This window comes from Bos grunniens, chromosome 22, assembly GCF_055505025.1.
Source record: "Bos grunniens cultivar Pamir isolate PY7600 chromosome 22, Bosgru_T2T1.0, whole genome shotgun sequence".
NCBI classification, from domain to species: domain Eukaryota; kingdom Metazoa; phylum Chordata; class Mammalia; order Artiodactyla; family Bovidae; genus Bos; species Bos grunniens.
Window position 1 is genome coordinate 17,776,662 of NC_141186.1, and position 17,455 is coordinate 17,794,116.

Below are 17,455 nucleotides of genomic sequence, written 5' to 3' on the forward strand. Positions count from 1 at the left end.
CAAAAGTAAAATAAACAAGCAAGCAAAAACGAAAACAAAACCAACAATTAAACATTAATGTACACTTTTCTTTCCAGGCGAGAGAGCGGAATGCGGTACAACCAGGTAAGAGCCGGGGATCCTGTTTCCTGCACCAGCCGCCTGAGGTGGGGAGCGGGAGGAGACGGGAGGCGCAGGAAGGGAGGGGAGGGCGAGCACAGTGCTGGAGCAGGAGCAGCACAGTCTTAGGGAGCAGCGCCTTACCAGTGCCCCCACGGGGGTGTGACTGTGCTGAGAGGGGAGGCAAAGGCCTTTGGCTGCTCTGCTCATTCCAGCTTTAGACTGTGACAGGAAGGGAGACTTTCAGAGCTGCTCTGGGCGGTGGGTGTGGTCCCTCGGCGGCGCTATCCATCAGGTGGGAGGAGGGGACCGTAATATATATTGCAGAGTGTTGAGGGCAGCCAGAAGCCGGAGGCGTTCAGGTTGCTGTCCACCTGTCTCCCCATCCGTTCTATGGCTGCTGAGCAAACTGCCGAGGAGGGTTGGTGGGGAGGTGCGGGGCGGCACGCAGTAGCCCGGGGTCCGGGTTTGCCAAGGCTCTGGGTTGGGCTGGAATCCCGTAGCAGCACCGCCGGGCACACGCATGCGCATATTCACACTAGCGCACAGAGCTCCCGCTGCTGCCCGCACTGGCTTCCGACTTCACCGCACTGGGATGGACTGGTGGCGGAGCCCCTTGCTCGGGAAGTAACAGTGGACAGCTTCGCTTTGTCTCCAGCTCGCTCACCATTACCCTCTGCGCTTTCCCTGAGCAGACCAGAGCCAGTGAACACTTTCACTCAGCAGCGGATAGCTGAGGGTCTGACTTCAGGACTGGACCTTTCCTTTACCTGCAGAGAATTTAGGTCCCTAAGCAGCCCCATCGCTGCCTGGGTACCTTAGAGCCCATCCGTTTTCCCGTCTCCAACAATGCCTGTCCCACCGCCCAACATGAATTTAGCCGGTGGCCTCAAGGCCTGCACTTTTCCATCATGTGACCACTGAGGTCTGGTTTTTGCCTTATTCTGGGCCCAGTGACCCAGTGACATCCTTTCCCCACAAGTTCTTCCCAGTGGCTGGGAATCCTGGAAAGCTGTCCTATTTGGCAACAAGAAGGATGAACCCTCAACTCCCTCCTCATCTGGAAGGGAGTTGCTGGGAAGAGGCTTGGAAAGCTCTGGGATTTTCAGTTTACTGAGCCCAGGGTCGAGGAGACCAGGGACTCTCCAGAAGCTTAGTCTGTGCAGCTGTTCCTCTAGGATCCGGCAGTCTGGGAACACTGGGATGATTCGTGATGCCAGGGGAGGCTTTCCCAGCATGTGGGCCAGCAGATGTGCAGGCTTACTTTCTAAGAATCTTTTAGAAACAAATTCCTTTTTAAAAAATGAATGAATTAATTAAATTTATGGCAAGTGTTGCCTTTTAAAAAAATATATTTATTTATGCAGGAGAGTGTTGTCCTTTAAAAAAAATTTTTTTTAATTTATTTGTTGCAAGAGAATGTTGTCATAGTCCCCAAACAACAGAAGCTACATTTTACACCAAAGTCTGCAAATAGTGCAACAGATGGGGGATGAATTGAGCCATCCCTCACTTCTTCCTAATTCCTAGAACTCATGCGGGAATAGTGGTTCCAGCAGATTGTAGGAGAGATCTGTCATCAAACCCTTGGCGAGGTCCCAGGGTGTTCCTTAGAGAAAAGTTGAGGGGTTTTGCTTTTTTTAAAAAATAAAGTCCCCTGAGATGTTTTCTTCCACACCCTCATGGACCTAGGGCCTGGGAAATCCAAGCTAGGATTACAGACCTCCCACTTAGATACACTGTACTATACTGTACTAAGCTGTAAATCCAGATATCTACACTTTGGCCCTTGGCCAAGGTCAAAGGCAACTCTCTTAGTAAACTAAAAGCTTCCTCTTCTAAAAATCATTTTTAACTTATGATAGAGTGCATTGCTAACTTGGAAGTATTTTTGAAATTAATCTTAAATGCCCTGGGTGAGCTGTTTCTATACTGTGGCCCTCTCTGTCTCCCATAGTTTCTTGTCAAAGGTCAGTGTCATTTTGGATGATTGGTTGAGCAGATCTTCTCAACAAGCTGCCGCTGGCCTTGTAGAGATAGACCAGTTTTGCACATGTGCCAAAACACGTTGTATTTTTTTCTCACACTTTAGAATGTTATCTTAGAATAGCCCCAATTCATAATAACCCTGTAATTAGCATCTTTGAGCAAACTCCGGGAGACAGTGAGAGACAAGGAAGCCTGATGTACTGCAGTCCATGGGGTCTCAAAGAGTCAGATACTATTTAGTGACTAAACAATAACAAAATATTAGGCTGACCAGATACAATAATGCACTTGAAAGGTATATGGTAAATGGCAAATCCAAATGCAAACCTAAGATTTGATTATGGTTTTTCAAACCATTGACTGGCTTCCCTAACCTAGAACTTTCTCCAAGTCTGAATTAGTGGTGGAACCATTTGAGATTTATCCACACAAATGCAACCCCATGCACACCCATGCACAGCCTCCAAGAGCCTGACCACCATCCAACTATAATATTGCCGCCATTTTGAATTTTGACTCCCACGTCTGTGAGGTTGTCTAGGAAAATCACCATCCTTTTGATCACAGAATAATTTTGAGGCCAAGTTCTGTGTTGCTAATGTGTGTTAATTTTCATCTTGGTTGAAAGGCAGAAAGGGGACATTGGTCTCTGGTTTCTCTTTCTTCCTCTCCGTGGCTTTCTCTGTTCCTGTTTTCCCTGCCTCTCTCTCTCTTTCTTTCCTTTTTGCTCGGCTACTGAGCAGCAGAAGAGACGGAAGGCTTAGGCTGCCCCACTTTCCTTGGCTGAGCTGCCCCTCTGCTCCCCACTTTGCGCCCCACCCAGCACTTCAGTAAGTCGGTATCAATTTGATGTGATGCAAAGTTGGGATAGCTACGTTTCCTTGTCAGAGATTCTGCTCCGTGCACAGAGCACCACACTAAAGGAAGAAATCCTGATGTGATTCCAACAGTCCTTTGCTTTCTGGATTGGGCAGGAGAAATTTTATAACTCACAGGAAAAAAAATTCCTTAGGACTTAACTTTATGAAATAAATTTTAAAGGCATCTTAGACTTTTTTTGGTATTGGTGTCTAACACCTGCATTGAGTCTCTACTTCTGTTGACCATGAGAGTTTAATAGATAATTTAATGCTATTGCTGGGTGTTCTGTGGTAAAACCCATTTCCTCATGTCCATACTCACACCAGAACCTGGAATAGGAAGAGCTGAATTCTTTTCCTGTGACCTTGGGCAAGTTTCTTAATCTCTCAGTGGCTCATTTGCCTTATGTTTAAAGTAGGTTTAATAGTTCTTGCCTACTTCTCAGGGTTGTTGTGAGGATAACATGCAGTGTAAGATAATGAAATGATCAGACAACATTCAAAAACAGAAACCCAATCACCATGGAAACAAGGTGGCTCAGCTGCTACCCTCCAGTTATTAAACGTAAAACCTATGGCCCCCTGTCACATTTCTGGCACTCTCTTTGGCATATGTAAATTCAAAAGCAGATCTAGCATAAGAAATACTCACTCTCACATGCCCTTATCCTCAAAAAAATAAGTACCTTGTGAAAAAGAAATGACATGGACTTAGCTAACCAAATTGACATAGATCCAAGATGGGCTCAAAATAACCTTGCCTGTTGTTTCTTTTCGAAGTTTTGATCTGTGCTGTTATTTTTGGTTCCAATGTTTGGGTGGCATGAGATTTGGATTCCACTGTGTCTTTGCCCATGCATGTCCTGGAGCTAGCAGTATTTGCTCAGTATTCAGACACCAAGAGGAATCTGATCTGAGGTCCCTTGATGGTGGGGCTGCTGAAGCAGACAGGCGAACAAGGCCAGTGAGCAAGGCAGCATGAGTCTATCTCCTTGATGGGCTCCACAGCACGTATGATTTCTTGCCCATTCACAGAAATCAGTCAAGATGTGGGGGGCCCATGTCTCTGTTCATCACACATGGACATTATCTGTGTCAGGCTGGGTCCCCCCTCGGTACCTCCCAAATTATGAGCTAAGCCAGTTGAAAGTGAACTGTGTCTCTTGGTTAGGGGTCTTCCTCCTAACCTTTGAAAGTCCTTTGACCTAGAAGGCTGGCAGCATTGAGTCAGGCCAACTTGGGTGGTGAAAGGTGAGCAAATAAGCCAACACAGGCATATGCATGTGAGCAACTCTGGAAACCGGTTCAGTGTTTGTGGCTGTTTCACTGTTGCTGGTGAACTGTGGTGTGATCGCCCCTCCCTGTGTCCGAGATGGAGCGAGCACAGGGAATGGAGATCCTAAAGTCAAGCAAGACACTTTCAACCCGACCCCCCCAGTCCTCTGCTGGCAAGGGTTAATGGAATGGATGAGTTTGGGCTGGATATGGGAAAGTGCCCTAAGGCTCCATGACTGACCCAATGGGAAAAATCTTGGGCTTAGAGCCAAAGAGGCTGAGTTAGGGGTCTAGCTCTGCCACTTCCCCACTCTAGAGCTCAGTTTAGGCCTCTGTAAAATGGGGCCACACGTGCAGAGTTAAGCTGATGTTAAGCATGACAGTGGATTTGAAAACACTAACTGAAAGTGTACTTGACTAAGGACAGGAGATAGTCCTCACCCTGGGTCCCCGGGAGTTCCCGGGGGCCCCCGAAGAAGCTGCAGCCTCCCTCTTGGCATCAGTTTCTTCATCTCTAAGATGAGAATAATAACTGCCCGGCTCTTAGATCAATGGAATAAAGAGTAGTCAAGTGCATTTGAAATGCTTAGCAGCATTAGGAAGATCAGTGCCCCAGTACATCAGGAGCTGAGACTCGGTGATGTATTTAAGCCAAAACAATGAAAATTAACCCTTCCAATCATCTTTGAAAGTCTCTTGCTTTCTTCGGCTACAGGTTACATCTCACCCCTGACTCCCCCTCCATCTGTTTAGCTTTGCAGGATGGCAGCCTCTGATTGGAGTTTCAGTGGTTTCCCGGACACGTGCTGTGCCCCCCCATAATGTAGAATGCATTTGTGTTACATGAGTCTTGGTCCTGCCTGACACTGTGGATCAGTTAAGACACCCTTGAACATCCAGAGGCCTTCAGATGGAGCATTGGGCACCAATGCACTGGGGGTTCAGGCCTTCCATTTGCATTTTGTGTTCTCCTTCAGTCGTGGGTTACAATAGTGTCTCCCCCCATTGTATGTTTACCTTGGTTGCTTTCTTGATTTCTTTTGTTCCGTTTTCCCCTAGGCCCCCCTGTCTTCCCCCTAAACCACAGAAAATGAGGAGACCTAGGCCTCTCTCAGTGTGTAGCCATAAACTATTTAACGGCTGTATGGAAACGTTCATTAAGGTACTTGCTGGGGAGCCATGGAGTCCGCGAACGTGCCCAATGTAATGGCAGCCTCTCTCCACCTCCTACCCCGGCCAACAGCCCTGCCCCGACCTACTGACAGACTGACATCTGACCAACCAGAACTTTCCATCTGGGCCCTTGGCCAGGCCATGTAGCTGGCTGGTCCTCCTGGTGGCCTGCCTGTAGCTTCAGAGGCACTTTTGTCTCTGACCAGTGGCTTCTAAGAGTGCTTCCCCTTGCTCCTCAGCCCTGGCTGAGTGGGGGTTGGGGAGGGCTGTCAGCCCTGCTCCCCTGCTTGAGGAACTGCAGTCCTGACCAGGCTGAGGGACAGTTAGAGAAACCCCCTCACCTCCCGTCACACACACGTCTCCCAGGAGCAGACTGGTTGGAAGCAACACAAAGGAAAACCCTGCTTTGTATAACAGTGTATTTTTATACAAGTGATTTTTTTTCCCCTAAAAGTTGAGAATAGACCAACAAAGGAAACACATACAATTTGTGTGAGAGACAGCCCTTCCACCTTGTTTTGCTTCTTGTGAGGCAGTTTGGGAGAAGGGAAAAGAGATGAAGTAGTCCCTTTAGAATTCCAGGTTAACCCTTTACACCTTAAACTGGAAAGGAAGGTTTTCACTTCAGTGAGTTTCTCTGTTCTTGCTTCTCGGCTGCAAAGGGTGCAGGATCGAGCCGTCCCAGGTAGAACAGCTCAAGGCAAGTTAAGACAGTGATGAAGTTGGAAAGGGTAGCAGGTGGGAAATATCCTCAGGGAAGGGCAGATGCACTCTGAACGTCACTTAGGGGAGCAGGAGGAAGGTCCCTACCAGTTACTGGAAGCCCACCACCATCTAACAAAGACACTCACTGCAGAAAATAAGACTCATGTCAGTCAGGAGAAAAGGCCCTGAAGGCTCCCAGGCTCTGCCTGAGACACGTTTGGAGTGTTGGAGGCTGCCTCTCCTCCAGCTCTCTCTCCATCCCCAGACAGGACTTACTGGGCAGGGAGGGTCGGCCTCAGGTGTGGGAGGGGGTGTGGGCAGGATCAGCCTGGGTCCCAGGGCTGTCTCTGCCTGTGAACTGAGTTCTGGGAAAGGGAAAAGGGGACAGGAGTGCCCCAGTTGGGGGTGCCCGAGGGGTGGGAAACAGCAGCGTCTGCTCTCAGATGCCTCAGCGGAGGGAGGCCTGGAGGACCCCAAAAGGACCTGGGAGCAGCAGCAAAGGGGCACGTTGGGAGGTGACCCCGAGAGAGCAGTTTGCCATCCAGAAGGTCATGGGAGAAGAGGCCTGTGTCAAGAGCCCTTCCTTCATCCTCTGTCCTTGCTCCTACAAGACTTCCTTCTCAAAAAATTGCACTCCAGAGCTGAGGGGAGACTGAGGCCCATTTGCTACTCTCTGCCCTCAAAGACCTTATCGTGTCACGCAGGAGGTTTTTGACTCAGAAGCTGAATGTGGAAGATGATTCAAGATGAGTGCTTGGTGACTGATCAGTACAGAAGTAAGTTCTGTGAGCACTCTAGACCAGGAAGAGCCATGGGCACCGGGGGCAGGGGCAGCATTGAAGGAAGTGTCGGCAGAGGGGAGGATGGACGGAGAAGCTGCTGAGAGAAGGAAGAGAGTGAGTGGAACCTCAGAGACACGGACATGTTTTGGAATATGCTTAGCTTTTTGGAAACAGGTGGTCTGTCAGGATGCTTGGAAGGCTCTCTCACCTGATTGTGTTTGAAAGCAAAGGTGTTCTGTTTAGTGAGACAATTTCTGAATGGAGAACTCCTACATAAAATGTGTGACAATCAAGTCATCTGACTTTATTCCCCTGACAATCACAACACCCACGGGTGTGTTTGCCCCTTGGAGGAAGTCGGTCCTTCTTCTGCATCTATAGGCTTTGCTGCACCTGGTCAGTCTCCCGCAAGCCTGCAACAAGCGTCTTTGTCAGCGGTGCCAAAACCTTGTCTTTGCATGGACGGTCTTTTGGAATGAGAAGTGTCATTCAGAGTCCAGCTTGGCAGCCACCGGAGCCACAGAATGGCAAGAGGTATAGGCTGCACTGGGCGCCAGGAGACTGGCTCTGAAAAGAGCCCCCAGAGAGGGGCACCCTAGAGAACTGGGCAGTGGCCCGTCCCTGGAATAAGGGCACAGCTTCCTCAGGGGATAGTTTGACCGAAACAAAGTTTGTTTGTTAAGCGATTGCATTTCTTTGTAGTCACGTGTGCTTGTACCACATATTATCAGTGCAGGTCAACCAGCTCCTCTGTGCGCCCTCTCTGAGCTCAGTTTGGGACGGACTGCAGTAGCGGGGCCCCAGTCTCAAGGATGGTTAAGTCTCAGAAAATGAAAAGGCAGTGTGATGCACTCAGTCCTTCAACCTTTATGAACGGAATTTAATTTCCTCTTAGGAGTCCCATGCTATCTGAAAGACGATTCAGCATGAATCCCCATCTCTGAAATGCCAAACTTCTGAAAGGCTTGTCAGTAAAATAACATCATGGAAATGCCATGGTTATGAGGGTTTAGAGGGACAAGGGGACTTCCCTGGTGGCTCAGACAGTAAAGAATCTGCCTGCAATGCAGGAGACCCAGGTTCGATCCCTGGATCAGGAAGATCCCCTGGAGCAAGGAATGGCTATCCACTCCAGTTATTCTTCCTGGAGAATTCCACGGACAGAGGAGCCTGGTGGGCTACAGTCCATAGAGGGTCACACAGAGTCGAACACAACTGAAGCAATTGAACACACACACACATGAGTGTGTGATGAGGATCAGATAAGTAGCTCATGGCAGGTTCTAGAGCTCTGCCTGGTGCAGAGGAAGCACCAGGGGAGTGTCAGCTGCGAGTGCTGCCGGGGCTTTCTGGAGGGCGCCCACGGTCCCCATCTGACCATCTGTCACGGCTGTCCTAGGTTCAGGTGGGCTTGGCCAACGTAGGAAAACCCTAGCAGCTGAGACGCCAGGGCTGGACAGGTGACAGCAGGGAGGAGGCTCACATCCTCCTGACTCTCAGTCAGTGGGGTGGCCTCCCCCAGGAGCTGAATGAGACACAGTACACACTCCAGAGCCTGACCTGCTGCCTGTACAGGAAGAAAGAGGAAGGTAGTTCTCCCCTACAAATGGGTGGTTTCGGTGAAAGCAAAGGCTCTGGTTCTGCCTGCAAGGTCACCAAGGTGTTCTGACCATATGGCCCTCCGTCACTCCAGGTTTTGTCAGTTTTGGGTTCCCTGAGGGTCTTTCAGTGCCAGGGTGAGGGTCCTCGGGCAGAAGGAGACCAAAGTCGAGCGAGTACCTGGGACCTGCTGCCTCAGCTGTTTGGTGGGAAAGCACGGTCCGCCGTGTGAAGTTGGAACCGGGCAGCTTGCCCTTGGGTCCTATCCAGAGGGCCCCTGCAAAATACAGTCTTGGTTAACTAAGAGCTAAGATCGAGGTTCCCTGAGCTGACTGCGGGGACAGTCCCAGCAGACAGCCGAGAGTGTGTGTCCCTCCTTTCTGTGGGCAGCTGGGCTCACCTTAAGGGGTCTTAGGTGGGCTCTCATTGCTGGTGAATAAACAGCCCCTGTGTTGAGAAGAAGGTAGACTTGAGGTTAGGAAAGGGTTTAGTGCTCACTGTTCCTGCACTTTGACAAGGACTGAAAGAGGCCTCTTTGCCCTCTGGTGTCCAAGGCAGCCACCCCGGAAGGCTGGCGGGGCAGGTCCCTAGCTCCTGAGCCTCGTAGGCTGCCTGCCATCTCCCTGGCCCTTCACTGGCTGCCATTGCATTTCGGCGTTCCCGGACTCTGAAGGATCTGCTTACTCTAACTGATCTTACTCCTGCATAATCTTTTCTTTTTCTCCTGCTCTGCTGCCTGTTTATTTTTTGTTATCAGAGGAAGAAGAAATGCTCGAACCAGGAACCAGGTATTTACTGGAAAGGTCCGTTAGCCCCATTCAACTGGATGGAAACTGTCTTTAGTCCTGACTTGTAGCACAGGGCCCGCCTTGCCTGTTGCCAACGAGTCCACTTTATTATCCTCTCTGTGACTCTAGTTAAGAGTTAAGGTATTCTAGTTAAAAATTCCCAGGTGGGGTGAGGAGGAGCCACAAAACCATCCAATTTCATGTTTTTTCCCTGTCCCTTTTACGTGAGCATACTAGTACATATAGAACATACTAGTAAGAAGGCATAGTACATATGCCTTCTCTTCCTCACCTTCTGAGGAGGCTAGTATTTAATCTGGCCCATTTTAAGAAAGAGTTGTTATTATTGTTTTTTTTTTTTCTTATGATTGTATGCTCTGTAAGTTGCCTGAAATAGCATAAGGGTCAACCAATGATGGAGTCCAAAGGAAAATGATCCCTTGCCCAGCTCTCTGTGGCCTTGGGTCAGCCTAGGGAAATGTCATTGAACTTGACATTGACACCCTAGATACATGTGTTTAGAGCTGCATCTTAGTCAACCTTTCTGACTAAGGTGGCCACTCAGTGGTCAGTGGCTGACAATAATTTTTTCTAGAAGTTTTCCTTGTAACATGTGTACTGTTAAACCAAGTTATCTGTCTGGATGTTTAGGTTGTTACATCACGAGTAGAGCTGGTCTTCCCTTCTCAGAGCTCAGAAGGACCCCTGGGGCCGGCCTTGCTTCTCCCATAGTGTGCCCTTCTTCATGCCAGCAGCAGGTCCTACAGTCCTAGGCAGAGTCCTTGCTCCTTCCCTGAATGCTGGGAGAATGGAGCTGAGTTGGGACTGAGGGGAGTGGGAGGCAGAGAAGTCTTGGAGAGCAGACTCTAGCTCCCTCCGCACAGAGGGCTCTCTACCCTTCCGCCATGCGCCTGTGAGGCCTCCTGAGCCCTGATTCCTTCCCAGCTGAGTAAGGAGACAGAGCATTTCTTTAAAATTATCATAACTATGCCTTTTCTGCAATAACAGAAAACTTCCTATTCTAACTGTTTGTAGAGACTTTAGAATTAGTGGTTCCTTGCTTGTTTTCTTACTAATCCGATGGTACTAATATTCTGGCTTGAGTTCGTAATCTGTGTTTGCAGTGTCTTCTCTCCTGTGGTGGTTGCCAAGTCCAATACAACTCACGACTTTTTTTCTTAAGGATTCAGGACAAGCTATACCACTGGTCGTCGAGAGCTGTATCCGATACATCAATTTATATGGTAAGCTTAATCTCAGGGCAGTGTTTTCAGCTCTTTCAAGAACAGGTGCCAGGCTGTTCTCATAAGAGATGAGACTCAGATTTTCATCTTGGTAGATTTCAGGCTACTGCTCTCCTTATGAGAGGGAAAAAGCTCTATAGAACAGGTGCTATTCTGACTGCTATCTCTTGAGCCTTCTGTGTTGGGGGGACTGAAGGTGGTGGTGAGAAGAGCTGGGAACTGGGAACACTGAGGAGCAGGGAGGGTTCACGGGAGAACAATATTAGTTCTTTCCTCACTCCCACCCAAGCCCAGAGCTCTGCACTTAGAGCACTGACTGAGGTTGGCCGTCCAATCGGCTAATACTGCTAGACTGTGGCAAGCTCCATGAAGGAAGTAAGAGTATCTGGGATTTGCTACATGGTGTTCCCAGCACTTAATGTGTGCCTCCATCTATTTATTTATTCATTCCTCCAAAAATATATTTCCAGAGTGCAGAGCAGGCACTGTTTCTGACAATGGCAGCACAGCCACGAACAAGACAAATAGGCTGCCAGCCCTCAGTAGCTTACATGACCAATTAGAAGGGCAAGGAAATAAATGAGCAGAGAGATACATAGTCTAATTTCAGCTAGTGATAATGCCTAAGAACTAAGTAAGGGGACAGAGAATGGCTAGAGGAGGACAGGGCTGACTTAGCTAAGGTTGTAAGGAGAGCCATCTCTGAGGAGGTGGTATCTGAGTAGAAGCCAACCTTTGCAGTCGAGGTGGAGAGAATGGCGAGTGTCATGGCCTAATACGGGGAATAAGGCCCGCATGCCTGGTCAGGACTGAGCCAGGAGGATGGGGTAAGAGACCCAGGTGGTAGAAATTCAGCATTGGTTAACAAAAGAAATGAACGATGTTTATTGAGCACATACTATGTATACAGACCAAACTTTAAAGCCTGCCTTTAAGGGTAAACACTTCCGTAAATTATAATGTGGAGAGTTGTTTGCTGTAGAAAACTGAGTCTCAGGGAAAGGATCCCAGTCTTAATTTCCTTTTCAGATGAGTGAGGTCCTCTAATCTTCCATCTTGCAGGTCATTGTTCTTTTGTTACTGCCGTGTCAGATAGCAAGGTCTGCTCTTCTTTATGGCCTTGTAGAAACACATAAAAAATGAGATTGTCTTTTTAATAAGTTAACCTTCCCCAAACTCCTCGATCCCAAGTTAGCATGCAGTCTAGACTCTAGATTTTCTTAAAGAAAGACAAAGTCTGTGATGGTTGAGGGAGTGGTATTAAGCATTCTTGTTCAACATCTCTGTGGCTGTTAAACCCCAGTGGCATTTGTTAAGTCAAGCTACCTGGAACAGTGCAACTGATGAGCTTGGTAGGCAATGTTTCACTACCCAGTTATTTGATTGAGCTAGCCTGGGAGTTAAAGTGGAAGTTATTCACTGATCCAGTGTTGATAGAAATTTCGTGTTTCCTTCAAGCCTGAACAAGGGGCCATAGACATATAAAGCAGAATGTGGCTGAGAATTTGGACCAGCTAAAAAGTTCATTGTAAAGGCTCCTTTTGGGCTTCTGTTGGGAGACGGCCATTGCGAATGATGGCTGTCTTACAAAGTTTGATGGGAGAAAGAGACAAGCAGTGGGGAGAATCATCCATGTTCCCAGTGGTCTGATGAGCTCAAGGCCTTTCCTCTTTTTCTTTTTGTTTATTTCTTTTAGGACTCCAGCAGCAAGGCATCTTCAGAGTGCCAGGATCTCAGGTTGAAGTCAATGACATCAAAAATTCCTTTGAGAGAGGTAAGTACGGAGTGATCATCTCCAGCTCGTGTCCAGAGGAAGCCAGGGTGGGTATGAACACATTTATTGGAGCCAGTGTTGCTGGGGCAGCTTTTATCAACATCTCTTTCCAGCTTCACCTTCAGGGACTTTACCTTGGTAGCTTGAAATCAGCCAAGGCAGGAGTTTACACCACAGAAATTGGGCAACGCTGAAACCTTCTAATTTTTCTTTTTCCCCACTGTTGAACAATTACCAGGGTGACTTTCAATTACAATTACACATGGGTGACTTTCTCTGGTGAACTCTGCAGTGGTTGCTGGGGAAAGAGGGCTTTGGAATTATTATGCAAATCTGTAAAGGCTTCTATGTTTTAGAAAAGTTGGAAGAATATATATAATATGGAGTGGCTTAGAACATCTTAATTCTTACGTTTTTTTGCAGTGTTCTTGGCAAAGCTATGCATTGGGAGGAAGAGATCATATGCTCCCCCTTCCCCTTGGGGAGGTTACCTAGTTCCCACTTTGATATAAAAGCTTATCAGAAATCAAATGTCCACCAGAACGTGGCTTACTTGGTTTAGGCTCCCTTGGCTTCAGGATCTCTGATGCGGGCAGATGGCCGGTGGCAGTGTCTGTGCAAAGTAAGGACTTAATAGGGTCAGGAAAAGCTCTGCCGTTTCGACACTAGTGCATGTCTTGCTGCTGTAGTGAAACTTAGAGTCTGGGCATTTCTGTTCAAAGAAATAGTTTCGAACATCATACATGAATGCTAAGTTGCTTCAGTGGTGTATGTCTCTTTGCAACCCTATGGACTGTAGCCCACCAGGCTCCTCTGTCCATGGGATTCTCCAGGAATACTGGAGTGGGTTGCTATGCCCTCCTTCAGGGGATCTTCCCAATACAGGGGTCGAATCCATGCCTCTTATGTCTCCTGCACTGGCAGGAGGGTACTTTAGTGCCACCTGGGAAGCCGCTTCTAACATTATGTTCCCTGGTTATTGAACAAAGTCCATCCTGGGGAGGAAAGAAAAGCCAGTGTTGGGGCGTCCTGAGCAAACCTCTGCTCTAGTCTCACAGCATTTGGAAACATCACATCTCCATAGTTTACTCCTCAACTCTGATCTTCTGCCTTTCTCTCTGAGTGGTTAGATACCAAGTTTGGTCTGAGGACCCCAATCCCAAACCCATTTCCTCACAGTATACCACTTCCCAAATTACAAAGCACTTTCTTACCCATTCTTCCATACCATCCTACAAATAGCCTTGGAAGGTATATGCTTTGTCCCTGATGGTTGTGCCCTGAGCAGGCCTCTCCCCAAGGCTCCAGCCCTAGAATTCTCCTGCCTTATTGCCAGGCCTGATTCACCCTCGCCCTGTCCTGCTTCCATCCTGAGACCTAGCTCCAGGGTGGAGGAAACACCAGCCCGTCACCCCCATCGCCCCCAGCACAGAGCCTAGCATCCCTGGGCACTCTGTCTTGGAACCAGGTGTGGAGAGCAGGGTTGGGCTGGATGTGACTCTCAGTGACCTCCTAGGGTCCCAGGAAGCTTAGGTTTTAGATTCCACTCTAGGATCTGGGGCACTTAGAACCAGAGAGCTCCAGAACTGCCCTGCTCCATGCTCCTGCTGAAGCATTTATTCATCCACTCAACAAGCCTCCCTTGAGCCCTGCACTGCACTCGGTGATGGACTGGGGTCTGGAAATACAATAGGAACAAGAGACAAGCCACGGCTAGCTGGGAAGGTAAACAGCACGACAGTGGAAGGATGGGGTAAGTGGTGGGTGGGAGCCACGAGCTCAGCTTAAGTGAGGGGGGAGGAATAGCAAAGGCTCAGAAGGCTTCTGGAGGAGGATATGCCTGAGCTGAGGCCTGCAGAGTAAGAGCCAGGGGAAGAGGGGAAAGGGCATTCCGGACCGAGGAAACAGCATGCGCAGAGCCCACAGAGCAAGAGGTATCCTCCCGGATAGGACTGGAAGTTCCTCGTTTCCCTGAGCTCCTCTCGGCATCGCCCGGCAGCCCAGCCAGGGTTTGGTTAGGACTGGAAGTTCCTCGTTTCCCTGAGCTCCTCTCGGCATTGCCGGCCAGCCCAGCCAGGGTTTGGTTTCTTTATTTGCTTTGACTCCTTAGCACCCCTGCTGCCCTGTGTTCATTGTAAGTGAGCAGAGCTGGACCCTCTGGACCCTTTGCTGGTTCCTGGGAGCATCCCACTGTACAGAACTCCTTGTATCTCATGAGTAAACTCACTGCCTGGTGCCTCAGCCTGCTGACTGCCCCCAGCCCCCTCCCATTTTCTCACTTGCCAGTGTCTCATTAGTAAGTACCCTGTTGTATCTGGCAGCCACGCCCAATCCCAGCAGCCCTGCTTTCTTTCCTTCCTGAACGTGATTTCTAAGGTCAGTACCTCCTGTCACTTGCTTGGGTGCCTTGGAGGAGTTATGTGCACATTAGAATTCTCTGGTCCTAACAAGCCTTGGACCGCAGAGATCACCTGACCTGAACTTCAGCTGCAGAAACTGCTTTTTTCTGCTTTTTCTTTGCCTCGTGTGTGCAGTGAGGCTCCTCTCCCTGTCACCCTCACTCCAGAATGAATCTCATTCTCTTTCCAGCCTCGTCCTTCTGCTCCACCTGAGCCTACCTGGAAGCATGGCTTATTCTAAAATAAGTCCCTGGGATGTCTCTTTTAGAGAACCCCCTTCTGGATTCTCTGGGCACCTGGTGCCTAGATTTCACATAAATTACTTTCTGTTTCTTGACATTCACCACCCTGGGTTTGGGTTCCTGACCTGGCTGATCCTCAAGAGCAGTTTCTCTTCTCCCCCTTCTCCTGAAACTGGCTTCCCTCTCCATGCCTGGATGCTGTGTTCCCTGCAGCTCCCCCATAGCCAGGTGCCCCAAGCCCACCCCTCAGGGCCCATGTGCTCTAACGTGTGATGGAACTTTCTCTCTAAGCCAGAGCATTGTGTGTTTTTCCTTTCTTCCTTGTATTTAAAAAAATTTAAACCCTCTAATCTCTGCAGGGCGCCTGTCCTTTGTCATTTGTTCAAACAGATAGGAGTCTTTTCCTCCTTGGCCTCTTTCTTTCTCTCTCTGGGTGAAGTTCTTGCCTACATACCTACATTCCTGTTGAAAGGAGCACATATCTCTTTTCCTTAAGTTTCTGGATAATTAAATGTTGGAAATCCACTCTTGGCTTATTATTCCTAAACCCACTTTCTTTTTCTTTTGACATGAGTCAACTGCAGTTTTAGTTGGGATTATGGTTTTTATTGAGGCTTCCCAGGTGGCTCAGTGGTAAAGAATCCACCTGCCAATGTAGAATGTAGGAGACATAGGTTCGATCCCTGGGTTGGAAAGATCCCCCTGGGGAAGGAAATGGCAAACCATTTCAGTATTCTTGCCTGGGAAATTCCATGGACACAGGAGCCTGGCGGGCTACAGTCCATGGGGTCATAAAGAGTCAGACATGTCTGAGCAACTGAACACATACACACACATGATTTTTATTATTATATTTTGCCATCAGTGCATCTTAAACTCACCAAGGTTTGAGATTTTTCCTGTAATCTTCTGGGAAAATAAGGGGAAAACATCATGGAAAGGTAGGAGTCAGTGGTTGTTCCGAGGAGAGAGCTTTGGTTCACTGTTGTTTTGCAGGCTAGTCTTCTGTCTCTCTGTTTACCCCCAAACCAATCTCCTGTCCTCTTTCTATGTAAAGATGAGAGAGCTCACAGTGATTTCTCCTTATGTGGAAGGGTGGCTGGAACAGGAGTCGATGGCCCTTTCACCCTGTGCCGATCAAGATAGAGTTTGGACTTGGGGCTGAAATCACTGCATATAGGGTCTGACACACTCTAGACTCGGGACCTGGTCTTTCTCAGATCTGTTTCCTGCCCAAGGAAGAGGGGTGTGAGCAGGAAACACAGGGAGGGGTTGTCACATTGCGGATCCTCAAGATGGGGCTGGGAGGGTCCTGGCTGCAGAGACCCACCCTTGAGGCCATCTGTGGGCTTCCTGCCGCGTCCCCATGCAGCAGCACTATCCCCTAGAGCCCTGAGCACACGCTGTGTGTTCATTTCCCCCTGGGTACAGCCCTGCCTGCAGCCTTTCAGCAATGCCTGGCTGACCTGGCTAAGAGCAGGGTGCAGGCAGGGCTGTTTGGTAATGATTCTATCTCCCTCCGTGGAAACTAGCTAGCAAAGTTGGAACAACAACTTTCTCTCACATGTGCCTGGAATTTTAGTTTTAATTCTCTCCTGGAGGAAGCCATCATTCACACACACTACCCTGCTCATCTTGAGCTCTTCTGGAGCCAAGTTGGCTAGCCTTGAAGAGAGCTGAAGGCCTGGTCTAGGAGGGAAGAATGCTTTGTGGCTCCTTTTATGAGTGATGGCTTCCCTTGTGGCTCAAGCTGGTAAAGAGTCCGCCTGCAACGCGGGAGACCTGGGTTCGATCCCTGGGTTGGGAAGATCCCCTGGAGAAGGGAAAAGCTACCCAGTCCAGTATTCTGGCCTGGAGAATTCCAAGGACTGTATAGTCCATCGGGTCACAAAGAGTAGGACATGACTGTGTGACTTTCATTTTCACTTTTATGAATGCGGGGCTTCCCTGGTGGCTCGTGAAGTGCCTTCTGGAAGGAAGAGCAAGAATGAATGGTGTATGTGTCTGTCAGTCTGTAGTCAATATGTTCACCATATTTGACAAAAGGAGCTTATATGGAGGGAATAAAATCCATGTGCTTTTGGATCATGAGACCACAGTAGTAATGCATGGTACAACAAGGAAACAGCTTAATATAGCACAGAGTTTTCAGACTCTTCTGGTCCTTCAGAGGGGCCTCAGGGTTACTGCTGGGTTAGAGAGGAGGTGGGGCTTGGACCTTTCTCTAAATTCAATCAAGGCGCCTTTGCTCATCTGTGGGAACTTTTTTCTTGAGAAAGAAAAAAAAAATGGGTTTCTACTATAAAGGAAGGAGGGAGAGAAGGAGGAAAGGAAGGAAGATGACAGATGTGTGGGTAGATAGATACATAGATACATACATAAATAGATACATAGGCACGTGTTCAGACAGGCAGCAGACAGAATTGAAAACCACAGGTAGAAGAAGGACTGTCTCCCAGGCTTCGTGAGACCTGGGAGCTGCTGATGTCTGTTTTTGACTCTGTGGGCAAGTTGTTGCACTTTGTG

General features: G+C 48.6%; 1 protein-coding gene across 5 annotated transcripts in view; it reads left to right on the forward strand.

Annotated features, from left to right (window-relative positions):
• The window catches only part of SRGAP3 (SLIT-ROBO Rho GTPase activating protein 3), a 247,180-nt gene that overhangs the window by 198,167 nt on the left and 31,558 nt on the right, over nucleotides 1-17,455 (forward strand). For 3 of the 5 annotated variants that reach the window (XM_086366585.1, XM_086366587.1, XM_086366588.1), the window contains exons 11-14: nucleotides 78-105; nucleotides 5,283-5,385; nucleotides 10,454-10,514; nucleotides 12,211-12,288. In XM_086366585.1, coding sequence (XP_086222711.1) covers nucleotides 78-105; nucleotides 5,283-5,385; nucleotides 10,454-10,514; nucleotides 12,211-12,288 — 270 coding nt within the window. Of the gene's footprint in view, nucleotides 1-77; nucleotides 106-5,282; nucleotides 5,386-9,239; nucleotides 9,271-10,453; nucleotides 10,515-12,210; nucleotides 12,289-17,455 lie in introns of all 5 variants that reach the window. The other 2 variants (XM_086366586.1, XM_086366589.1) reach the window with 2 other exon arrangements.